The sequence below is a fragment of the Euleptes europaea genome, chromosome 10 (genome assembly GCF_029931775.1).
Source record: "Euleptes europaea isolate rEulEur1 chromosome 10, rEulEur1.hap1, whole genome shotgun sequence".
In the NCBI taxonomy this organism is placed as follows: domain Eukaryota; kingdom Metazoa; phylum Chordata; class Lepidosauria; order Squamata; family Sphaerodactylidae; genus Euleptes; species Euleptes europaea.
The window spans coordinates 17,188,811-17,215,658 of record NC_079321.1 but is presented as its reverse complement, the minus strand read 5'-3'; the positions used below and the strand labels follow the sequence as shown (position 1 = coordinate 17,215,658).

The 26,848-nt window shown below is 44.2% G+C and overlaps 1 protein-coding gene across 1 annotated transcript in view; it reads left to right on the top strand.

Annotated features, from left to right (window-relative positions):
- The first annotated feature begins 14,808 nt into the window (after positions 1–14,808).
- SHLD1 (shieldin complex subunit 1) overlaps positions 14,809–26,848 on the top strand; it is a 29,888-nt gene continuing 17,848 nt past the window's right edge. Inside the window, exon 1 of the mRNA XM_056856870.1 lies at positions 14,809–14,984. Coding sequence (XP_056712848.1) covers positions 14,810–14,984 — 175 coding nt within the window. The 5' untranslated portion in view covers position 14,809. The remainder of the gene's footprint in view (positions 14,985–26,848) is intronic.

Genomic DNA, 26,848 nt, shown 5'->3' with positions numbered 1-26,848 from the left:
GAATTGAGCAAAAAAAGGAACAATTGCAACAAAAATCAAAAGCAAAGAATAAGAAGTTGAAGAAAGAATATATATAAATTACTATCAAAATGAATACAAAATATCTTTGTCTACATAAAATACCAAGACATATCAGAAATGCATGACCAACAAAATATCTCCGTATACATAAAGTATCCGGACAAATCAGAAATGCATAACCAGACACGTTTCAACCATATCTTCTTTTGCTTTTGTCTAACAGAAGGTCCATGTGAAGATATTACAGGATCCTTGATTGGGAGGAGTGGAAATGTAGAAGTGATGCCTTCTACACTATTAGGAAATAATTGGGTCTGTAGCTGGAAAGCATAAGAACTTGCCCTCTTCCTCCATCTCTAAGCACACAAGAGAGGTTCAGCTGAAAGGCGGTAAAGGTCTAGGTTTTTCTTAAAGCAACAATAATATCACTATTTTCACATAAGCTGTTTCAGTTTAACCAGTTTTTAAAAACAAAACCCAATTCCTGTGCAGTTCTCTTAACTTCGGTTCTCACAAATCAACCCCCAAACCCCCAGCGTGGTATAGTGGTTAAGAGCGGTGGTTTGGAGCGGTGGACTCTGATCTGGAGAACCCAGTTTGATTCCCCACTCCTCCACATGAGTGGCGGAGGCTAACCTGGTGAACTGGATTTGTTTCCCCACTCCTCCACACGAAGCCAGCTGGGTGACTTTCTGCTAGTCACACTCTCTCAGCTCCACCTACCTCACAGGGTGTCTGTCGTGGGAAGGGGAAGGGAAGCTAAATGTAAGCCGGTTTGAGTCTCCCTTAAGCGGCGGAGAAAGTCGGCATATAAAAACCAACTCTTCTTCTTCTTACATAGATTTTTAAACTGTTGCGATATTGACAGAATCTGGGTTTGTTTGTTGCTGCTGCAAAATCGACAGGGAGAGGAAGCCGCAGGAAAAGACAGGCAAGTTGACGTTGACGAAGAACCTGCAATTCCAAACCAAGGAAAACTCTTTTTTTTTTGTAGATACTGTTTCCGCACTTGCAAAGCTTTTCACTGTCACAAGGGCTAGAAAGATCAGGAATGAAAAGCATGACAGAGGTCTCTTTCTCGGGAAGCCAATTTCTGTATCAAGTTTCTTACACTACATTTCCTGTTCCACATAATACACAACCCTGGATCCTGGACCGCTCTCCCTGTTTACCCCAGCCCAGAATAAGCCTTGAACTTAAAAAAAAAATGTACACAGAATTTCACACTGTACGTTTCTTCCAAGAATAAAGATGCCATCGTGGGAGCCCATTTGTAAAACAACCCTGCCAAGTTTAACGTGTTCGCTTTCCCATCTGGTGTTCCCTGGCAAACAAAATAATTTCCCAGCATGTGGCTGCAGCTGCTCAGAGAATCCATTTGAGCTGTCATTTCAATTTCAAGATGTTAATGGATGCACGGTTTGAGTTCTCTTATGCTTCCTTGCCCACTTAATCTAACTAAATAAACGTGATTCTAGCCTGCGTGACGAATGGTACAGCATCAGAATGGTCAGGTGATCATCTGATTTTTAAAAATGTAGGTATTTATACCCACCCCACCCTGGGACCCAAAGCAGTTTGCAACACTGATGTTCCCTCCTACATTTTATCCTCGCAACAACCACCCTGTGCGGTAGGTTACCCAGTGAGCTGTAATTGAAGAGCGTGGATTTGAACCTGGGTCTCACAGATCCTAGTTTGACACTCCAACCACTGTACCATGCTGGCCTAAAGTAGGTTCAGCACCTTTACAGCGAGTGAAACGTACAGCTGTTGGGGGTCATTTTTTTTATCCCATTTGTGCCTTGCATCGATTCAAGCTTCCTGAGAGCCAGCGTGGTGTAGTGGTTAAGAGCGGTGGCTTGGAGCGGTGGACTGTAATCTGGAGAACCGGGTTTGATTCCCCACTCCTTCACATGAGCGGCGGAGGCTAATCTGGTGAACTGGATTTGTTTCCCCACTCCTCCACATGAAGCCAGCTGGGTGACCTTGGGCTAGTCACAGTTCTCTTCGAGCTCTCAGCCCCACCTACCTCACATGGTGTCTGTTGTGGGGAGGTGAAGGGAAGGTGATTGTAAGCCGGTTTGATTCTCCCTTAAGTGGTAGAGAAAGGCGGCATATAAAAACCAACTCTTCTTCTTCTAGTTAAAAACTGTGTGATATCATTCTACCAATTTCTGAACCGAGACACTGGTAACACTCTTTAGCTGATGTCCTCAAATAGGCTAATATGCAATTATTGTTCTGGCTCTATTTCACCCTAAATTCCCATTGAAAACATACAGGGTTGGGTCTAAAGGTGCCTTGTGTGAGTAGAAAGCACTTCTGCGTTAGCAACAAGTACCCCCCCCCCCGATAATTACATTTGAAAAATGCTGGGAGCTGTGGGAATGCACACATGGTTTGACTGTATAGCTCAGGTGTCTGCAAGCTTTTGTAATTAAAGAGCCAAACTACATCAAAGTTCACAGCAAGAGATCAACAAAGAGCCTGGGCAAGACAGCCTATTTGTATAAATGAATATACAGAAATTTAAAAGTATAAGTGACATGAGGATTAATAATCCATAAAGTTTCTGCAGCCTAAACACTGATGGTTGTGAGTCCATTAGTGGCCCAACTGAGGTCTCACAATCAGTAATAAATATACACAGGAGTACCCTGAGTGATTGTTCTACTGCACTGGCATAAATCTGCACATGGTTTGCACTGGTGTAGTGGTTAAAAGCAGTGGTTTGGAGCGGCGGAGACTAATCTGGTGAACTGGATGTGTTTTCCCCACTCCTACACATGAAGCCAGCTGGGTAACCTTGGGCTAGTCACAGCTCTCCTAGAGCTCTCTCAGCTCCACCTACCTCACAGGGTGTCTGTTGTGGGGAGGGGAAGGTGATTGTAAGCCGGTTTGAGTCTCCCTTAAATGGTAGAGAAAGTCGGCATATAAAAACCAACTCTTTTTCTTCTACTTGGATTACTTGCAACTATACATCTCTATAATTTCCCACACAGCTTCTCAAGGAAGCCCTTAAGTCCCATCAAAATCTTTGCCTTACCTTCGCACGCTTGTTCTTCTACCTTCTCAATTATCCGACTGACCTGAACTTAAAGGTTTTTTTTTTTTTTAAAGAGGCATGTCTGGTTCTGCACTGAGCCTCACTGGACTCTAGATCTGAGCCATAAGCAGCAGCTGTAGCTCCTCTGCTCTGGTTGAGTGTGGCTTGAGCAGAGGGAACGCAGTAGCAGTAGCCAGAGCTAGTGCCAGGAAGCATGAATGGATGTGGAATTGGATAGTAAGGAGCGCGAGAGAGAAAAATCTGCCCTCCTTCTCATCGCTCGGGATTCTGCAGGTCTGCCATTTCTTTGAGTCATAACTGGTGCCCCTGAATCTGCCACTTGCCGTCATCATAGGGCAGTGAATGTTCTGCTTTCAGGAAATAAGATTAATTTTGCAGCAGATTAGTTTCACAGTTTGTGAGGTGACCCAATTCCCAAAGCATGTTTGTAAGTGGAAGCATTAGAATACATTATTTGTCGGACTCAACAGTGTTGGGTTCTCTTCCTCAATCCCTTGCTCAAATAGACTCTGAGATGGGAGGATCTTTGCACTGACTGTTGACCCAAGAGCATTCAATGAGTTTCTGTCTCACTGAATCATTGCCACGCCTAGTTTCAATCCTCGGTGAGAGACTTTCACAGTGTGATCCTAAACAGAGTTACGCCCTTCTAAGTCCATCGAAGTCAATGGTCTTAGATGAGTATCTCTGTTTAGAACTGCTCTGTAAATTACTTTTGCTATTTGATATACTTGTGAATATAGGCATACCAATGGCCTAGATATAGAAGTGTGCAAACCTTAAAGTATAGCAGTGCATGAGTTAAAATTGGTTATCAAGAAGTTCTCTTAGGTTGACAGTTTTTCCTTCATCATATCAGCTGCTGCGGGACATGGGTTGAAAGTCCAAATAAGATTATGTTTGTTTTGCTGTTAAGCTTGAATCGGAACATCTCTAGCTTTTGCTCTTGGAAAGACTCTATCCAACTATAAAAGAATAAGAAGCCACCTTTTCTATTACTGTTTTCTCGTTGCTGCCAAGAACAAACAGTTTTGCAAGTTGTATCTAGTCCTTTCAATTAAGTGTTCCTGGTGTAATGCTAGTTAATATTAACACCTCCACTTTAAAGCTGAGAAGTGACTAAGACATACATTTAATATATAACAATTTTGTGATGATGCCACCAGAGGAATGGTAACGGTGAAAAGTGCTGTCAAGTTGCAGACGACTTTTGGTGACCCCATAGGGTTTTCAAGGCAAGAGACTAACAGAGGTGGTTTGCCATTGCCTGCCTCTGCGGAGTGACCATGGACTTGTCTCCCATCCAAGTTCTAACCAGGGCCAACCCTGCTTAGCTTCTGAGATCTGATAAGATCATGCTAGCTTAGGCCATCTAGGCCAGGGGTCCCCAGGTGTATAGTCCCAGTTTTGCCATTATTGATGGTTGGTCTATTGGGGGGGCATAATTTCCTTGCCCTAAAGTATTTTCTATACAAATCTTAGTGGGCTACTCATCATTTTTCCTTATCAGCTTTCTTGTAGGGTGTTCTTGAACTGTGATCCTGTTTTCCTTTGCTTTTACTTAGCCTCTGCAGGAAAAAAAATCTGGAATACCTAGGATTGCCAACTCTGGGTTGGGAAATTCTTGGAGAAGATCATGAGAGGGAAGGCACCTTGGCCGTCTTCTGGGCATGGAGTATGGGTCACTGTGTGTGTGGGGGAGATAGTTTGGAATTTCCTGCATTGTGCAGGGGGGTGAACTAGATGACCCTGGTGGTCCCTTCCAACTCTATGATTCTAAGCCAAAAATGTAACCCTCCCCCCAAGCCTTATGAAACTGTAAGGGGTGGAAAATAACAGCTGAGTTCCAAGGGTGAAGCTTTAACTAGGCTAGGGTCACTAGCCTAGCATTGGCTATCCAACAACAGATGACATCCAGTTTGGAATGGTAACCTGAAAGGAGTCCATGAGTCCTTCAAGGTCAATATTGTCTGCTTTGACTGACCGGCAGCAGCTTTCCAGGCTGAGGTCTTTCATATCATCTTCGATCTGATCCTTTTAACTGGAGATGTCAAGGATTGAACCTAGGATCTTCTGTTTCATGCAAAGCAGAGGCTCTTCCACTGAGCCACAGCCCCTGCCATGCAGGTCCTCTGCAGGCAGGGTGACCTGAAGCCAAGATCTTCACTAGTCTGCTCATCTTCTTAATTGTCCTCCACGGCTAATGCTGGAAAAGTCCCAGGTCACCAAAATATTTGTTCTCCAGGAGAACCAATTACTTTCTCCAATTATTCAATTTTGCATATGATGCCAATGGCTAGATTTCAGAAAACCTGTGAAGAGGCACCCTAAAGAGTAACAAAATTGTTATCCAGCATGGTGTAATGGTTAAGATCAGTGGTTTGGAGCGGTGGACTCTGATCTGGAGAACTGGTTTCATTCCCCACTCCTCCATATGAGCGGCGGAGACTAATCTGGTGAACTGGATTTGTTTCCCCACTCTTCCACATGAAGCCAGCTGGGTGGCCTTGGGCTAGTCACAGCTCTCTTAGAGCTCTCTCAGCCCCACCTACCTCACAGGGTGTCCGCTGTGAGGAGGGGAAGGGAAGGTGATTGTAGGCCAGTTTGATTCTTCTTAAGTGGTAGAGAAAAATGGTAGAGAAACTCAGCATATAAAAACCAACTCTTCTTCTTCATAAGCTTAGACTCCACTTCTTCAGATGCTGTAAGTGGACCCAAGGCAGTAATTTTATGTAGGAGTATTGGGGGGGGATTGGAGGGAGAAAACAGCTGATAATGCAATTATGTAAAATTAAAATCAAGAAAAAAATACAGAGACCATTCACTGTGGTAAGCTAGCTCACAGCCAGAGCAGATGGGGAGCCCTAGGTTCTGCTAAAATCACTTACATTTATCATGAAACACACACACACACATATATATATATGTGTGTGTGTGTGTGTGTGTATATATATAATTATATATATATATAATTCTCAATTTCTGTTTCGATTTCGGTGTGTTCTCTCTCCCCCCTTCCTTTTTTGCCCATAACCAAAATGGCTGTGATAACGTCCTTTGCTTCATCCAGGTTAATCGAGCTAGCAGCATTGAGACCATGGGGAAGGGGAGGAGGGTAAGAGGACAACAATTGTGGAAGCATTTCTCTCTCCCCCCCACCCCTGCCATCACATAGAGGAAGTATTTGCAGGATGGTTTTTAAAAACGCCAAGCATCCTTGATTTCCCGCGGCGCATCCTCCCCCAGACAGGTGCACAACCCGAGTTTGCAAAGAAACCCTGGAACGCCTGCCTTTGCTTTTCCTTTACCTTTTCCTTTTATCCCTTAGAAGCTCCTTGATCAATTGATCTTTAGCAGCATATATCTAGTGTTGGAGGGATATAAGGACTGAAACAAATCTTGCCGCTGACAATGTAGCCTTGGGGTCCCTATCGCTTAGTAAAAAAGGCATTATGTCAGTCACAGAGGCATTGGATTTGTATATTAAAAGGGGGGAAATATAGTGCGATCGAAGTTCCTCGTGAAAGCGGCCTTCCAAAAGGGCATGGGCTAATGAGTCAATCGAGCCAGAAGAGCAAGGGCAGAGCCTGTTGAGTATGGCAGGGGTGGGGAACATCAGGCCCGGGGGCCGTATAAAGCCCGCGAAATCATTTGGTCAGGCCCTCCATGGGTCCTGGCTTATCTCTAGCTCAGAAGGATGCTGCCCTGCCTGAATCTCTTAGGCCCAGCTGGGGATGGCAGAGCTCAAAAGCAAGTCGCTCTACGTGGCAGACACTTCGAGCCATCTCCGGTCATGCCTCTTGGCTAAATGTTTGACCAAATATAGCAGGCTAATTTTTAAGTTGATAATTTTGTATGGCCCGCGAATGATGTCATAAATATCCAAATGGCCCTTGGTAGAAAAAAGGTTCCCCACCCCTGGAGTATGGGATATTCAGAATTCTGCCCTGCATTACCATAGAAGGGTTAGCATTCAATCTAGCCAAGCAAAAAAGCTCTACAGAGACGAGGAGTTGTCAAATAATATGTATAGGCAGGCAGACCACGTGGAGGGGGTATTCCGAAGAACTGGGATGAACAGAAGCAACGAGCACGAAAAGTAGTGCTGTTATAACCGAGCTCTTTAATGCGCTTTTTAATTTTGGTAAAAGCTTCAGTTTTCTTTCCCCCCTCCATATTCTCAAAACTCAACAATAAGCCGCCATGCAGAGTTTTGAGAATTCAGATGGGGGAAATGTGCATCTAGAGAGCGGCAAATCCAATGCAAAACCTTCCATGAATAAATCGCAAAGTGTGCCATTTATTCATGGAAGGTTTTGCATTGGATTTGCCGCTCTCTAGATGCACATTTCCCCCATCTGAATTCTCAAAACTCTGCATGGCGGCTTATTGTTGAGTTTTGAGACTATGGAGGGGGGAAAAGTGCATCTAAAGAGTGGCAAATCCAATGCAAAACCTTCCATGAATTAATGGCAAAGGTCTAATAACATATCCTGCGAGAAGCCCAACAACGACAGTTTCTCATCTAAGATTTTTTGCCACGAGGATGCTTTTCCTTTACAGACGCCCTTTATGCACGGGAGGTTTCGCCTTGGATTTGCCGCTCTGTAGATGCACATTTTTTTCCCATCCAAGTTCTCAAAACTAAAAAAAAAGCCCACCAAGCAGACTTCTGAGAACTCGGATGGGGGGAAAACGTGCGCCGACAGAGTGGCAAAACCTCCCGTGCATAAAAGGGCCCGAGAATTTAATGCTGGCAGATCATTGCAACGATCATAGATCATCTCCTGGTCACTCCCTCCCCCCCACCCGTCCTCAAAGCTGCAAACATTACCAGGAAATCCGGTTTTGCAGGCGACAGACACGTGTGTGCAATCGGCGGGTCTTAACTAATGCTTCCGGGCCAGCCAGAGGATCGTGCAGGTAAAGTGGAGGTTTGTGTGTCAGTAGAAGAGCATGCACGTGGGGGATCTCTCGCGACCTCCTGGGATCTGAACTGGGGTTCCCCGTCTTCCGTGGCACATCCGGAGCCCCGGACACGCGGGGATTAAACAAACAAGGGTTTGGAAAGAGGGCTGGCTGGTAGATCTAAAGCAAAACCGGCCAAGATCTCCGTAGGATAGGGTTGCCATCCTCCAGGTGGGAGATCTCCCGGGATAGCAACTGGTCTGCAGAGATCAGGAGCAAATGGCCTGCGCGGCGTTGCCCTCCACTGAGGTCCCTGCCCTGCCCAGGCTCCACCCTCCAAATCTCCAGGGGTTTCCCCAGCCAGATTTGACAACCCTGCCATGTAATTATTTACGCTTTTTATTGGAACCCTCTGGAATTTCGCATTAACCTATCGGCATGTCTGAAATCTCTGCATTTGGTCTGGGACCTGGGTGTGCGCGTGTAAAGTGATGAGAGAATAGCTATTTAGGGCACAACCCGCCTGCCCTCTAATGAAAGAGGGAATCTCACTGCTGTGGTTTTCCTTATTATTTTTAGAAAGGCTGCATCTGTGCATAGTAGGATGATAGTGCTGTTTTTGGGGTGGGGGGTGTTTTGCACTGTACTAGAGCCATCGTTTAGACGTGGGTTATCTTGCCCATGCGGCAAAATCAAGTTGCACATTATAGCAATAGTGCAATCTTTTGCAACCCTTTCTAAATATTGTTTGCAAATGGATTATTTTGTCCACACAGAAAATCACATAGTACATTATGCGATGTGCAAATAGTACATTATGCGGTGTGCAAATATCATTTGCAATCATTTGCACATTATTGCAGAAGCAGAATATAAATAGCATTTGTAATCATTTATAAATATTTGCAAATGATATTTGAATCTTGTCCTTACAGGAAAATCAAGCTGTACAATATTGCTGTAGTACAGGGTAACCTATAAATAAATACCTAGTGATGTAGCAAAGAACATTTGGAAATGCTTTTATGTAATTTATTATCTTGTCTAGTGAAAAACATTGCGTTTTTTTAAATGAGGAATTATTCTTCAGTAGGTGAGGATAGGGAAGTGAGTGATGAGTTATTTTGGGCAACTAGAAGACAAGCTATACCAAGGGTCCCCAGCATGGTGCCCATGGGTGTCATGGCACCTGCCTGGCTTTTCCAGCGATGGACTGCTGTTTGTCACATGAACACATGAAGGAGCCTTATACTGAATCAGATCCTCGGTCCATCAAAGTCAGTATTGTCTACTCAGACTGGCAGCGGCTCTCCAGGGTCTCAGGCTGAGGTCTTTCACCTACTCACCTAATCCCTGGGATTGCACCTGGGACCTTCTGCATGCCAAGCAGATGCTCTACCACTGAGCCACGGCCCCTCCCCAAAGTGAACAGCCCCATGAACACACACGAAGCTGCCTCCTACTGAATCAGACCCTCAGTCCATCAAAGTCAATACTGTCTACTTAGACTGGCAGCGACTCTCCAGGGTCTCAGGCTAAAGTCTTTCACATCACCTACTGCCTTTTAACTGGAGATGCCGGGATTGAACCTGGGACCGTCTGCATGCAAAGCAGAGGCTCTTCCACTGAGCCACAGCCCCTCTTGGCTCAAACTGCAGATTGGAATTGTGAAAGCCCGCTTTGGTGGAGTGCTGGCTCCTCGACAGTGCCTTGCGCCAACCTAACTAGAGCATATTCCAGAAGGCGATGATCTTCCAACTTGATAAAGAAAAGGGTTTGTAGTTGACCTGAAACACATCATACTTTGGAAAGGCCACACTGTTTCTAGCGTCACAAGGGACAACATTGACTCAATCTGTTTATTTCATTCCGAAGAGCTTAACTAGATTTCTTGGAAGGGATAGTTACATGACAGGTGCCTCTGGAACAAGCTTGCATTGGGCAGCTGCCCAGAAAAATGACTGTAATGCCCGTGCTCTGGTCGTATGTTCTCTACGGGTGAAATGTGCCCTTACAAAACAGCAGTCCCTGGTTAGATTTCCGCTAAATCAGCTGCTTTGCTAATCTCGGCTAAGAGCTTTTAATCCTTTTCTGCCCAGGCTTGTTTTGCTGATTCATACGCCACTTACTAGGCTGGCTAGAAATAGATTCAAATGGTTTGTTCACTAAATTTACATGTACAAGCATGCTTAAAAAAAAAAAAAGACAGTGTTTAATAGAATTTGAGACAAGAATATGGCTTCTACAGAGCTTTAAGGGGTAAAGCTGGGTTAGAATTTAAGGCAGGAGCCAGCCATAAAACGATTGCCACAATTTAACTTCAGTAACACAGTGTAGATCCTTGAGCTGTGGTGGCAGCTGCTGTCAAAGCAACATTTTAAAAAATCTGCACAGCCAAGCAGAAGCCTTGCTGGGCAAAAGCCCAGTCTGGCCTCACCTACTTCCTAAAAGCACTTGGCGGGCCCCAGAGAAATGTATTTCCAGGCGCCATAGCATCCATAGGCACCTAGTTGGGGACCCCTGATGTAAGGTATTAAAAACATCTCTTTTGGTGGGTGGATTAGCTGGTTATTTTGGAGATTTGTGATCTGTCTTTCTGGCATTAAGATCATGGCACTGAAGACTGCTTACAGCAAGCTCTAAAATATATATATATATATATATATATATATATATATATATAAAATACACCAGCAGTATAACACAATAAAACAGCAGAGATTGCATCAAGTGAAAACCCATAAAATAATAAAATCCGGGAGTAAAACACCTTTGTAACATAAAAGCAGCCGTACTGTATCAGAACGATGGTCCGTGTAGTTTATTGTCCTGTTTCCCAGTGGCCAACCAGATAACAAGGGTTGCCAGGTCCACTTCGCCACAGGCGGGAGGTTTTTTGAGCGGAGCCTGAGAAGGGCGGGTTTGGGGAGGGGGGGACACTTCAATGCTATAGAGTCCAACTGCCAAAGTGACCATTTTCTCCAGGTGAACTGATCTCTGTTGGCTGGAGATCAGTTGTAATAGCAGGAGATCTCCAGCTATTTCCTGGCGGTTGGCATCCCTACAGATAACTTCAGAAGACCTGCAGGCATAGCCACTGAAGTCCGAGCCTCGTCCTATAGTTAGTCCCCCATCCAGGAACTGTCTGGCATTGGGGGGTATACCGCCTCTGATGTAGCTGTAGGTGGACTATCATTTACATCCTGTGGTCCACAAGTTAATTACTCATTGTCTGAAGAATATTCATTTTTTCTGTCCACCTGAATCTACTGCCCATCAACTTCACAGGGTGCCCCAGAGCTCACCACCCTGAACACTTTAGTATCATTGGCAAACTCACCCACTTCATGGCTTATCCTGAATCCAAATAATTCTGAACAGATTAAATAGCACCTGCCTCAACACTGATCCCCCTCAGGGCCCTTCTGCTTGTGTGTGTGTGTAAAGTGCTATCACAACATAGCAGACATGGCAACCCTGTAGGGTTTTCAAGGCAAGAGACAACAGAGGTGGTTAGCCATTGCCTGCCTTTGTGTAGCAACCCTGGACTTCTTTGGTGGTCTCCCATCCAAATACTAACCACAGCTGACCCTGTGTAGCTTCTGAGATCTGACCAGATCAGGCTAGCCTGGCCCACCCAGGTCAGGACCCCTCCTGCTTATCAGGATTTAATCCAGATTTAGAATCCAAGTGAATGGAGATGGGGAAACTAACTCTGGTTACTCCACACACCTGTGTTCATACATCATGGGTCACTACTTAGATTTTTAACTGTGACTCTTCATGTGAGGAGAATGAGGGTAGAAGGATTAACCACAGTTAAATTTTGTAATGTGCACAATCCAGAGCACTTTTTAAATTAATCATGGTTAAGTAAAACATCTAAATACAGTCTTATCAGACTATTGGTCTATTCAAGTATTGTTGGGCCATGGCTTTCCAGGATTTTTTTGCAGGTATTTCCTAATTTTGCTTCCTGAGATCCTTGAACTGTGATATGTCAGGGATTGAACCGGGAGCCTTTTGTGTGCAAACCATGTGCTCTTCCACTGTGGCCTCTCACCAATCATACAGAAACCCAGCTTCAAGGAGAACCACTTGTTTCATTGTCTTTATGTATATTCCTCTGAAAGTTTTAACTTGCCTCTCATCTTTCGGTCAGGTAAATTTGAGCTTGCATTGATAAGAAAACTGATATAGATTTTATCTAGCAAATGTAATGGCAAGGGCAAAGTCAACTGGGTTCCATGAATGGTTGTTTGCAAGAGGCACCAGTCTCATGGAACAAAACACAATGGAAAACTAATATTTTGGAAAAAACCAGCATGGTCTTACAGGCAAATTTGGGGCCGCTTCTCACAGTAGCATGCTGTTGCCAGTCACTCCTGTGTCAGAAAAGGCATGCAAATATAATGTCTTCTCTCTAAACCAGGGATCTCCTGCAGGCAGCATGAGAGTGAAGGGTTTTCTCACTGGTTGCTGCAGAGTAGTTTATGAAGCCCTTTGACTATCCAGGAAAGGAGTGCAAGAAGATCTACTCTAGACTTTCTTAAAAACAACACTTTTATTTCATAGGATTTTTCTCTGTGCTGCTTATACAAGTGCTTCCTTTCTGGTGCCTTTTTCCTAATCCATGTTTCTAGGACAGAGCAAAGCTGGGTGCTAGCGCAAGGGAGAGTAGCTCAGGATATTTATCATTACTCAGGAGGTGTTTGATTAGTCAACCCTAGCTTTTAAACTGGAGATGCCCGGACTTGAACCTGGGACCTTCTGCATGCAAAGCAGATGCTCTACCACTGAGCCATGGCCCCTCCCAGGCCTTGCTCAGTGAGTGTGTTTGTGTTAATGTGTATTGGCCACATGATTCTTGCACAAAAGAAAATGCTTGCACGACATTTCATACTTTACAATCTTTCACCGCTTATGCTGGCTTTGTTCCCCATGTAGAAAAAGGTTGCTATGAGATGGTGATCAATAACTTACTCATGGGAACAGGGAGTTCCCCTTTATGTGTAGTTATACGAAGTGATGATAGATGGAAAGTAATTATTCCATCTCCCGGAGTGACTGCTTATGTTCTGTGCTTCTCTGTTTTGAGCAGTATGAGAGGGCCCACTTTTCAGGCTTCGCTTGTCAACCTTGATGCATTGTCCAGGGACAGTGAAAGAGCTTTAATGGTTTTTAATTACCTGGAGTCTCTGTCTAGCTTTTGGAATGGCATAGCCCTTAGCGTTTGTGGAGATTGTGTTGGAAAGAGTTCTCGCAGTTTGAATATGAACAAAGGTAGCGAGAGCTGAGCAAATTACAGATAGAAGAAGAAGAAGGGTTGGTTTTTATATTCCGACTTTCTCTACTGCTTAAGGGAGACTCAAACCAGCTTACAATCACCTTCCCGTCCCCTCCCCACAACAGACACCCTGTGAGATAGGTGGGGCTGAGAGAGCTCTAACAGAGCTGTGACTTGCCCAAGGTCACCCAACTGGCTTCGTGTGTAGGAGTGGGGAAACAAATCCAGTTCACCAGATTAGACTCCGCCGCTCATGTGGAGGAGCAGGGAATCAAACCCGGTTCTCCAGATCAGAACCTACCGCTCCAAACCACCGCTCTTAACCACTACACCACCCTGGCTGAAGTGCTGAAGGTAAAGCACTTCGGGGGTGCAGTTTCTGAACACCCCTGTGGCAGGTTTCACCAATGTTGGCAGGACTGGGAAGATCTGGACTTTCAAATCCACATGGGTCTCACTCCAGCTTTGCAGTGATCTTTCCCAAAACTCTGCAAAAAAACAGATTTGGGAAAGACCGCAGGAAAGGCAGGGAAACCTGGTAGGTGCACAGAAGTACTGTGATGGTATAGGGGAGGAGCAGGGGAAAAACCTGATTCCCAATAGCATCCAAGGTGGGGCAAAAATCCATATATAAGTGGCCCATGCATACAGAAGCAGACCAATAAGCCTCACAACCTCAAGTCTAAATTGCAGGTTCTTGCCTTGTTAGTTATTAAGTAGAACTGTTTTTATATGGTTTGATCCAAAGAACTGTGAGCAGAGCTCCCACATCCCTCTCTTTTCTGAAGTCCTCTGCACCACCCAGAAAGCTGGTTTTGAAGACAGAGACAATGCAGATTTTATGGCCAACACATTTGACAGTTGAACTTGCTACGTTTGACTGTGTCAAACAGATGTAAGCTGATTACCAAGCGAGTCTTTTTTGTTCAATGCCAAATAACCTGAATGCCTCCTAGAAAAGGTTTCCACTGGAATTTTTGCAAAACTGCACATGTGTAAAAACACGGATGATCCGCGCTTGCTTTGGGGTTTTTGCACAACTGTTCATGTGTGAAATCACTGCTGATCCAAACAGGATTTTTTCAAAAAAACACAGCTTTTATTTTATGACTGATTTACGTGACTTGGGATTGATTTAACTGTATATTTCAACAATTGCTTGCTGAGCAGAACAACAAGGATAGCAGGGAGTAGAAATTTATTGTTCTGCGTGGGAATATGCATGTGTTGGAAAGCCTATCACCCTGTACAGTGCCATTAGGAAGGAATAGCCAAACCAACCTGCTGAACAGCCAGAAACCAATCACCCGACAGACCAAAGAGTCCATAAAAAAACTGGCTCTCTGTTTGCAATTGGTGTTTGGTAAACATACCACAGGTTTGCAGGTTTTTATCACACCTCTAGCCAAACAGAATTGTTTCATGTTGCATTACACCCTGCCCTATTGGTTTCTCTGTAGATGTCAGCATAGTTGAAAAATATTTGCAATTCATTGACGTCTCCTCTTTGCCACAGCAGCATTATGGAAGGGAATGAAACCGTATCGAGCTACCAGTCAGAAGAGAGCAGCTTGTTGGACATATCATGTGCCATCACTGAAAAAAGTTTTCTGGTGAATCCCAGCACTGAGAGAAACAGCGATCTTTCCAGTTCGGTAAATGCGTTTGTTTCACCAGCATCCACCATGGTGAACACAGGTAAAGTACCATGGTTACTATTACTCTCGTTGGGTTTTCTTTCAGACAGGGAGGAATGGCGTATGTCTTCAATTCTAGATAGGGTTGCCAACCTCCAAGTGTCAGTTGGAGATCTCCCGCTATTACAACTGATCTCCAGGCAACAGAGGTCAGTTCATCTGGAGAAAATGGCCCCTTTGGAAGTTGGACTCTATGGCATTGTGCTCCATTGAAGCCCCTCCCAAGCCCCCTCCCTCCTCAGGCTCCACCCCCAAAATCTCCAGGTATTTCCCAACCCAGAGCTGGCAATCCTAATTATAGACAAGATGTTCATGTGTGATTTTGTCACCTCCTGGCACTGGTTGCAAATGCTGTCTTGAAGCAGTCTTCCACAAACTTATCTGTTCCATAGAGCTGTATGCGGAATCATTCATTAACTGTTTTCATGGACTGTTGTGGTTCTCTTCCTATATTTTTTTCACCTAATTCAAAAATTGTTACCTTTTCCGAGATACAGCCTCATTGTTGTGCACTAATTCACAACAATGTGTGTACCTTTCTCCTATCTCAGGACCCAAGGTGGGTAACGACAGTGTCACCACAATTTTATAAAGCAAACACTAAAACAACCCATGTAGCAACATGAGCTAATTAGGAAGAACAGATCTAATTGATTACTACCATCGCCACCACTCCTGTTCTTGTACTGATACATAAGAACATAAGAAAAGTCCTGCTGGATCAGACCAAGGTCCATCAAGTCCAGCAGTCTGTTCACACAATGGCCCACCAGATGCCTCTAGAAAGCCCCCAAACAAGACAACTGCCACAGCACCATCCTACCTGTGTTCCTGCCTGTGATACCTGACTCTTACTCAACTAGATGACATGCTACAAAGAAGTTGCTCAAATCCAGTTTTATTATTCTGTAGAACTTAGAGGCAGACAACGTCTCTGAACGTCACTTGCCTTGAAAACCCCACGGGGTCAGCTGTGACTTGGTGGCAAAAAAATTGAACTTTGGGAGGGTGGACTGTAGAATGACCTGACATTGTCTCATGTGATGCAGTCTGAGGTCACAACGGTGACCGTGGTTTGTCTTTTCCCTCAGAAACGACACAGGGCTGATAAAAGACCACAATTGCTCTCTGCATCTGTCATAACAGAGGCTCCGCATGATATCCGTAGGCTTGATGAGATGTCCTTGCCTGTCAAAAGAAAAAAACCCTTTGCGTTTTCCTTGGCTGTAGACTTCTTGTTAAGTTGCACAACAGCGATTCTCCCTCCCCCCAACAATATGATCAAAATTCAGTGGGAAGATTTTTTCCTGGCTTTACACTAAATGTCCCTTTTCCAACAGTCTAGTACTTTACTTCTGGGGCTTTGCCTCTCACCTCCAGTGCTTGGTGACCTTGTTTTTATTTTATATGTTGCTTTTATGCATTTCTGCTCGTATTGTAGTTAAAAGTAACTGCACACAATATGAAACTCCTACGCGCATGTAGACTTTATTATGCGATAATTGTGTAGTGGTTAAGAGTGGTGGTTTGGAGCGGTGGACTCTGATCTGGAGAACCGGGCTTGATTCCCCACTCCTCCACATGAGCGGCAGAGGCTAATCTGGTGAACTGGGTTGGTTTCCCCACTCCTCCACATGAAGCCAGTTGGGTGACCTTGGGTGAGTCACACTCTCTCAGCACAGGGTGTCTGTTGTGGGGAAGGGAAGGTGATTGTAAGCCGGTTTGAGTCTCCCTTAAGTGACAGAGAAAGTCAGTATATAAAAACCAACTCTTCTTCTTCATGTATAAATTGCAGTACACATGTGTAGCGGGAAGCTGTGGTTGCTAGTTTTCCGATAGGTGGGCATTTGACAATTGAAATGTGTTTCAGTTCATCCCATGGGCAGGGGGCGGTTGTTTTCTCTCAGCATAGCTTACCTTATAGGCTCATTGCAAAAATGGAAGAAGGGCAAACCATGCCCGCTGTTCTTTGGAAGAAAGGCGAGCTAAAAATGTAATTGATTACTATTTATGCCCATGTTAATTATGAGTTGGAGACTCATAGTGATTAAGAGCATGAGCTAGGAGCCCAGAACCTTTGGTTCATCTCATCGTGGCCATGAATTCGCTGGGTAGGCATTAACATCTCAGTCTCACCCTCCCAGCTATAGGGAATATGTGGTGCGCATGTGGTAGGAACAGTGGCTTGCATTTAAAAAGTTATTAAAAATTATCGGGAAGTGTTTTGAGTATTCAGGTGAAGAAAGAACTATATTAATGCTTACTGGTTATATGGAATCAGCTGCCAATTGCCTTCCCCTCGGCAGCCAAATGAGTTGTAGGGCATTCCACTGTTGGAGTGCTGCTTTTGCTTACTTTACATGATTGTTCCAAGGAAAAGTAGCCAAAGAGCACTTGGATGGCCACCTTAGGTGTTCATCTAGACCAGTGGTTCCCAAACTTTTTGGGCCACTGCCCTCTTGGTTCCACAAACTCAACCCCAGCGCTCCCTACCCTATCCTACAATAAGCATTATTCAAAATAGGGGTTTCCATGACTCACTAAAGAAGATAATAACAATAAAGTTTCAAAACAGTAACAATTAATTGCACATCTATTCAAAATCATATTAAAACTTTTTAGTTGAAATTTATTCAACAAATCTGATGAACTTGATCCAGTGGTACCAGCTCTTCAAAGTCTGAAAAAAAATTCTGATCGTTTCCATCAAATTTGCCAGCATGGTGCCATAGCTTGATCTATTGTAAATTAGTGAACAACACATTTGAAGGGCCCCCACCTCTAGCGCCTCCTGCCTCTTAGTGCCCCCCTAGGTAATCCCACCGCCACCCGGGGGGTGGTACTGCCCACTTTGGGAATCTAGACCTTTTCAGTTGTTGTTTTTTCTTCCCCAGGGCCACATTCTCTTGATCCAGGCATGTATATATGCCCTTTCCTCTTTTATCTCCTGCTATGACCCCCATCTTGTGCCCATCAGCTGTCTCTTTCAGTCCACATTAACGCAGCATGGGAAATAAATCCCATCATGCAGCTCGTGGGTCAGATCCAGCAATGTGAGAGTGGAGGGAAGAATGTTGTTGGCGCAGTTCTGCTTGCGCAAGCAGTGGCGCAACGGCTGCAATAACACATAGTGTTTTAGTATAATTTTTATAATAGTAGCATGCCTGTCAAGCAATGCAACAGCCATTTTGCCTGATTTAAATGACTTTTAGTTTGAAACTATTTCAGAAAAAAAACACCCTGTGTTATGTGTTGCAACACATGGAAAACATAGTGAGGGTACGGCTACTTTCATTTAGCGCAAGTAAACAGTGGAATAATTTTAGCGCTTCTGCAAGAACTGTTGAGCACGTGAAGCCTTCCGTGGGAGCCGTGCCCTCAAAACGTTGACTGTGTGTTCTTGGGATGTCTTCATTGCAACATGGGCTTTCTTTACACACCCCTGCTTCTGGCCTTGTAACTAATTTGGTTCACTAGTCCAGGGGTCGGCAAACTCATTAGTCAAAATAGCCAAATATCAACAGTACAACGATTGAGATTTCTTTTGAGAGCCAAATTTCTTAAACTTAAACTATATAGGTAGGTACCCTGTTTATTAACTTAATAAACTTTAATTAAAGTTTTAAGTCTTAATTAAACTATAGGTACACTGAATAAAACTTGATATCATACTTAATAGTGATCTTATTTATTGATAAAAATTTAATTGTAAGTTCTGCCATTTCCCCCTCCCCGTCCGGAGTCCTCGTCTGGAGGCCTGGTCTACCGCCATAAAAGCCTATTGGTAGACCTGGCCTCCGGCTGAGTCCCATTGGCTTTCTTGGCAGTAGACCTGGCCTCCGGAGGCCCATAGAAGCCAATTGGTAGACCTGGCCTCTGAAGGGGGACTTTTTCCCCCTCCTCGGAGTCCAGGTCTACCGCCAAGAAAGCCAGTGGGTAGACATGGCCTCCCAATGGGACTCAGCCGGAGGCCAGGTCTACCAAAGGAAGCCCGCCCCGCCCAGCAGCTGATAGGCGGGCGGGGGGGGGGAGGAACCGTCGAGCTGCCCGCCCAACAATCGCGCGGCTAGAGGGGAGGCTTTAGCCTCCCAACCATTGAGGGCAAAGGAAAGGGGGACCTGGCCATTCTCCACGGTGAGTTGGGGGAAGACAACGCGCCCGCTCGCCTGCTTTCTAGCGCTCGCTCACTCTCTCAGGCGCGCCGGCTCCGCAGCCTGGCTGCCAGCGCGAATGGGCGCGAGAACAGGGGCTCCGAACCAAGTTCGGAGAGCCGCACTCAACGAGCCAAAGAGCCGCATGTGGCTCGGGAGCCGCAGTTTGCAGACCCCTGTACTAGTCCATCCATAATTTTATTTTGAGTTGTTTTTGCTTCACTGTGGCTGCATTTTTTAAAGTACTTATTCTTATATTTAAAGTACTTATTTTAAAGTACTTATTCTACAGCTCAGTCCTCAGCAAACTTTGTGTGTGTGTGTAAAGTGCCATCAAGTTGCAACCGACTTATGGCGACCCCTTTTGGGAGGTTTTCATGGCAAGAGACTAACAGAGGTGGTTTGCCAGTGCCTTCCTCTGCAGAGCAACCCGGGTATTCCTTGGTGGTCTCCCATCCAAATACTAACCAGGGCTGACCTGCTTAGCTGCTGAGATCTGACGAGATCAGGCTAGCCTGGGCCATCCAGGTCGGGGCCAGCAAACTTTACACCCTTCTAAACCCATTTACTTCAGTGGGCTTAGATGGTGTAACTCTGTTTAGGATTGCACTGATAGTTATTTGCCTGGTGCTGCTAATGATTTTGCAATAACTTTATTGCTATTTTATAAAAGTATTGTATTTGCTGTTGGTTTTTTAGCCTACTGTTAGCTATTTATTTGTGTGTTGTTTTATTATGTGTATTTCAATGCTAGCACCCATCTGAAAAAATTAAAGAGTGCAGATATATTTAAATAAACGGTAGGCTGCAGTCTTATGTACATCTAGGTGGGCATATGCCATGTTCAACGCAACGGAATTCCCTTCCAGGTATATATGCCCAGGATTGGACTGCAGGTTCCTTCCACTCCCTAATTTTGTAATCTGTTTTTGTTTCATTGTTTGTTGTATCTATTATACGGTTTTAATTAAAGTACTACACTATTTATTGCACCACTTGGAAATTGATCTGCTAGTTTCAGCTGACCAAAGTAGCTTCTTGCACGCAGGGATCTAATTCAACCAGCTGCCTTTTAAAATGAACATATTATAAAGGCTACTTCCACTAGAGGTCTCTCGATGAAATGTTTATACATTTTCCCAACTCTTGTGCGGGAAGTCCCGATCACTCCTCTTGTTTTTAGCCACATGCTGGAATCTGATATGATCCCCATGCTGCCGCATTCCAGCTGCGATACTGCTTTGATTTTGATGTTTAAGACACTTGAGTGAAGGCGTCTTTTTTCTGTCTCAGGCTTGGTCATTGTTTTGGACATGTTCTCTGTCTACATACCTCCATTACTACATTACCTACATATCTCCTTTATTATCTATGTGTGTATTTTCCCTTCTTTTTCCCCAGTATTGACCCTGTTGCAGATGAATTTCATGGCCCTAGTTCCAAGATACCCAGATATTATGAGGGCAGTGTTTCTTTAGGTTTGCCAACTTCCAGGCAGTTTCTTTCCGTTAAGGCTCCTTTAATGTTAAAATGCTTTGTAAAAATGCATTGTCACTCCTGTCATTGGATTGTTAGCACTCCCACACAGGTGCTGCTAATTAGTGCCGCTACTTTGCTTCCAATGGGACTTGCTAGTGTTGGAGAACATTGTGTTCCAATCAACATGTGAACTTGCTACTGTGCCGTCTGTGTGTAAGTATACATTTCTGTGGTTACTTTAGATGGAATGACGGTCCTCGGTTGTCCTAGCATAATCTCTCTTTGCATCAGTTTATATAGATTTTAGTTGTACATTTGTATGAATGTTCATATTTATTAGTGAACGCTGATGAAGAACCTACCGGAACAGGAAGAATACCGGATCCCTGTCCTGTGATGGGTTCATTTGAACCAATTATTGTCCATTTTTGAAGTTCTGCACCTCGCTACACAGCTCCAGGGAGATTGGGATTGATTGTTCCTTTCCGTCTCAAGGAGTTCTGGGCATGGACTTGGACTTTAATTCTCTCTACTTTATATTGAGAATACGACAGTTCTGTTCATGTAAGAACTGCACATTGTATTATATGATTGCATCTGAATGTACTTTTGAACAGTATGCAATTGACAACAAAGCTATGCTGTTCACGTTATAGTTTTCTGTATTTTTCATAGCCAATACTGCTGTTACTTGGTTTAACTTCCAGGTAGTAGCTGGAGATCTCCCACTATTACAACTGTTCTCCAGCTGATAGAGATCAGTTCACCTGGAGAAAATGGTTGGTTTGGCAACTGGACTCTGTGGCATTGAAGTCCCTCCCCTCCCCAAAACCTCCCCTCCTCATTCTCCACCCCAAAAATCTCCACGTATTTCCCAACTCAGAGATGGCAACCCTAAGATGTATTGCTTATAGGGTTGCCAGCTCTGGGTTGAGAAATACCTGGAGGTTTTTGTGGGGGTGGAGCCTGGAGAGGGCGGGGTTCGGGGAGTGGAAGGACGGCAGTGGGGTGTAACGCCATAGAGTCCACCCTCCAAAACAGCCAGTTTCTCAAGGGGAACTGATCTCTGTAGTCTGGAGTTCAGTTGTAATGCTGGGAGAGCTCCAGTCACCACCTGGAGGTTAGCAACCCTAATTGCTTAGTTTGTGTAGAATTTCACATTTCAGTCAGATTTTTAAAAGGTATTGTGGGGGAGGTTCCTTGGGTAGTGCTTGGCTGTTTGCTTTGAGTGTTCAGACCCTGATACTGTAGCTCCATCCAGTGCAGTTCTTTTCTCCTTTTCCAGCATGATGCAGTCGTCAGAAGGTCGAACTAGGATCGGCAAGACCCAGGTTCGAATCCCCACTCTGCCTTGCAAGCTCACAGGATGACTTAGGCCAGTCCTCCCCCCTCTCAGCCTAACCTACCTAGTTGTGAGGATAAAAAATGGAGGCGGTTAGAACAACAATGAAAGCTGCTTTGAGTCCCCATTGGGAAGAAAAGTGGGCTATAAATATGAATAAAAATCCATTCGTAGGGTTTAAAAGCGTCTCTCATAAGTGGTGAGGTGCTTTTGTTCACTCCTGTATACATCATTGCCTGCAGAAAATTTAAGTGATTATCTCAAATTTCAAATATGTGGAGAAGCGATATTCTAACAGTGAGGATTAGAAACTTACCATGGCAAAGCAGACATTGGAGCCTCGTTGTGGGTCAACCATACTACTAAAACTTTTCTAAAGGAGTCATTTGGCATTGCATAGCCAGAGTTTCTCCTAGAGCCTAATGCACAATGCTGCAGAATGCTGTTTAAAAGTACAGGGGTTCGAATCTTGCTCATACAGAAAGATTTTATGAACTGTACTTGCAGATGATAAGGGAAGAAATTTCTCAAACTAACAAGTATGCTTTTATTCATTTATGCAGCAAGAGGTTCCCATTGTTGTTCAGCTTCACAGTTTTTTATTTCATTCTCTCAATTTAATTTCAACCACCATCTCGTGTATTTGATTCTGGAAAGCAAAGCAATGCATTATCGCTTGGGATTTATTAGATGTCTATCTACAAAAAGGAATATCTTGGCATTTTGGATTTTAATCATCTGGTGTAAATGTGAATATTATTCCTGTAGTCCTGTTGCAATAGATATAATATCGCACTCTTCAGTGGGAGGGGGGATTGTACATCTCTTGTCTGAAAACCTCTTTACCCTTCCCCACTCCCTGCTGGTCTCCCAGTATTTATTACTTCAAGGCTTTCTATGTCTCACTGGGTTACTATAAATTTGAGTTTTTAAAAAACCCAGTAGCCAGATTGCAAAGGAAATGTGAAGATCTGGCTTCTGGCCTGCCATGGTTCAGCTGAAGAACCGATTTATTCTTTTTAAAAAATGTATATAATACAATTAAATAATACAATTAAATAAGAGTCCCGTGGTGCAGAGTGGTAAGCTGCAGTATTGCAATCAAAAGCTCTGCTCACGACCTGAGTTCAATCCTGACGGAAGTCGGTTTCAAGTAACCAGCTCAAGGTTGACTCAGCCTTCCATCCTTTCGAGGTCGGTAAAATGAGTACCCGGCTTGCTGGGGGTAAAGGGAAGATGACTGGGGAAGGCAATGGCAAACCAGCCCGTAAACACAGTCTGCCTAGTAAACATCGGGATGTGACATCACCCCATGGATCAGTAATGACCCGGTGCTTGCACAGGGGGCTATCTTTACCTATATAATACCAACCCTCCCCCAATAAATGTACAAAGAAAATATAACATTAATCAAGCTACTACATTCAATTGGATACAATATTATCCAAAAGTCCTGAAATGCCACCCATAGTTTATAAGATTAGAATCTGAATCACAGGATGTCTTTACAGGGGGCTCTTTGAAGAAATGTTATTGATTCCTAGTTGTGTTGCTTTTCTAAGAGCGATATCTTTCATTCAGGACTGAGCTTTATATATTGCTGAAGGCAAGAGTGAAAATACATTGAGAACTGACGCAAAACAGGAAATTAAGTTCTAATCCATGAAACTCAACCGTGTCAAGTGTCATACTGCATAAATACAAAGAAGCCTTATGGTTTATTGTAATGTTTCCAAAGCAAAATAAGTTCAGAGTACTGAGGGTAATGTGGATTTCAGGGGATATGTGCAAACTCTAAACCATTGGAACCTTTGTGGGGGGCTAGATGTGTTATATTGAGGCTTTTCTGAGGACTGAAAGAAATAAAAGATTGGTTCTTGTAGGTTATCCGGGCTGTGTGACTGTGGTCTTGGTATTTTCTTTCCAGACGTTTCACCAGCAGCTGTGGCCGGCATCTTCAGAGGAGTAACACTGAAGGACAGGGTCTTATTCCAAGACACTGAAAGACGGGACAATTCTACCAACTATTTTGTCAGATTGCACAGAGAAGCCATTGAAATTCATAAACATCAGCACAACTTTAACAGAAAAGAAGAGAGTTTAAGAATGAATAAGGCTTGGCTTCCTGTCCTGAAAACCTCCAGACTAACAAAGACTACAGTCCACAATAGCCATGCGGATTAGCTTTGGATTTCACACATTAACAGATCACTTCAGGATACAATGGTTCCATATTAACATACCACACCCTCATTAACACATTATCTTGATACTTACAGGACAATGATTAGCACATTACCTTTTATACTTTTTGCAGGACAATGATTCAGCTCAAACCCAACCCCTTTCTGACTATATATTACTCTTCCTACACACTTGACACTGAGAAACACTGTCCTTCAGTGTTACTCCTCTGAAGATGCCTGCCACAACTGCTGGAGAAACGTCAGGAAAGAAAATACCAAGACCACGGTCACACAGCCTGGATAACCTACAAGAACCAATGAACTCTGACCGTGAAAGCCTTCGACAAAATAAAATATTTCTTCTTTTTCGTTATTTTAATTTAATTTATTTCACTTCGTTTATAACCTGCCCTTCCCCCAGTGGGGACTCAAAGCTGCTGACATTATTCTCTTCTCCTCCATTTTAGCCTGACAACAATCCTGTGAGGTAAGTTAGGCAGAGTGTGTGACTGGCCCAAAGTCACCCCGCATCCTTTCATGGTCGAGTGGGGATTTGAACCTGGGTCTCCCAGATCCTAGTCGGACACGCTAACCACCAGACCACACTTAACACATTTCGTTCCAACATACCACATGTATAAGAATCTTCTGTCTTTTATTGTTTCAGTTCATAAGGTTATTACGAATACACCTTTCTGCTATTGGGCAGTAGGATTACACATTGTAGGATGTTGTGCTATCGTAATAATTCACCCTCTGGATTTAACGGTGCGGACAAGAAAAAAATAGAAGGAGAATGATCCTGGCTTAGCCATGAAGCTCACAGTTGCATTCTGTCGCAGACTGACCTACTTCAAAGGGTTGTTGCAATGGTAAAATGGAGGAGATTGTTTATGTCAACCTCCACGGGAGGAGGAGTGGGATAAAATGTGATAAATAGCCAGTCATCTAGACATCTAGGGCAAGTGGAGACTCCAGTCATGCGCGGTGAGTTTTTTAGAAAATCTAGCAGGCTTTGGTCCACAGTCACACTTTTTTAGGCAAACGGAGCTCTGGAGCAACTGGTTACTCCCCGTTTCTAAGAAAAGGTGGCTGTGTAGAGTGCTGATAAGCTGACTGTTCTCATTCACACCTTTCCACCTGGCTGTGTACTCTGCTGATTGGCTAACAGGCTAAAACAAATGTGGCTCAACCAGAAAAAAGACAGAATTGATTTTTCAGTGGGTATATATGCTTGGTGCTTGCAATAAACAACTCCCCCCCCCATAAAAGTAAAAAACCTGTTAGTTCCTGTGATTCGTATCTGAATGTGCATGCTGTCATGCATTGTTGACGCTGCACCTGTTGGGAGTATCATGGTAGCTTTGTCCTCTACTCTGAGAAGCGGTGGGTGAGATTTTTTATTATTATTATTGTTTGCTCTTTTGGGGATGGACTTCAAGCCTGTGTTTAAAAAAGATGGGGCTGTGTTTGATTTGGAAATCTGACTTTAAAGCCAGAAGAGGGAGGGGCCGTGGCTCAGTGGTAGAGCATCTGCTTGGCATGCAGAAGGTCCCAGTTTCAATCCCCGGGATCTCCACTTAAAGGGACTAGGCAAGTAGGTGATGTGAAAGACCTCTGCCTGAGACCCTGGAGAGCCACTGCCTCTCTGAGTAGACAATACTGACTTTGATGGACCAAGGGATTTGATTCAGTATAAGGCAGCTTCATGTGTTCATGTCTTCAAGAGAACTGCAGCAGTGTCTGTTGAGGGAAGAACTGAAAGTCGTCTCACGTCTCAAACAGTTCAAGCAGGAATGCCTTGCCTCCCAGTAGCAAAACAATCATGTTTCCCACAACATTTAATGATACAGTGATTATGATGGTGGTGTGGTAGGAGGAAGAACAGGCTGGGGACTGCATTCAAAGCAGGCCAGTCAGAAGGGACTTTGCAGTCTCTTCCTCGTTCTCCTCCAGAATGGCTGACAGGTGATGCAGGATTAAATGGCTGGTGGGAAATGGAAAATGCTGTCAAGTCACAGCTGATTTATGGCAGCCCTGTAAGCTTTTCAAGTCAAGAGACAAACCGAGGTGGTTTGCTATTGCCTCCTTCTGTGTAGGAGCCCTAGACTTCTTTGTTCAGTGGTGCACTCTCTCTCTCTCTCTCTCTCTGTGTCCAGTCTTTACAGAAGTAGCAACTGGTTTCAGATTTCTCAAGAGCTTTTGTAGTTCCCCACACCCATTTTTACATTAAAATGGGACCTATTGCTCAGGACATCCTTCTGTTAAGTTCCCCTATAATGTAAATTCACCCTTCCTTTCTCTGTCCCCATGTCTGCTTTCTTTTCCTCTACACCCACCCCTGGCTTCCTAATACATCCACTTTCCATTTACCAATTGTTGTTAGTGAACCTTGGCGATCACTTTGAATCTTTGCTTGAGGATCAAGGGCAGCCCAGTGTACAGCACCAGTGGAGAGAGCTCTAGCTGTCCATTCAGGATCTAACATAAGAATATAAGATCAGACCAAGGCCCATCAAGCCCAGCAGTCTGTTCACAGAGTGGCCAACCAGGTGCCTCTAGGAAGCCCACAAACAAGATGACTGCAGCAGCATTGTCCTGCCTGTGTTCCACAGCACCTAAATGATATGATAATTATTATGATGGTGTGGTAGAAGTAAGAACAGGCTGAGGACTGCATTCAAATCTGTCCAGCATTTCCCATGAC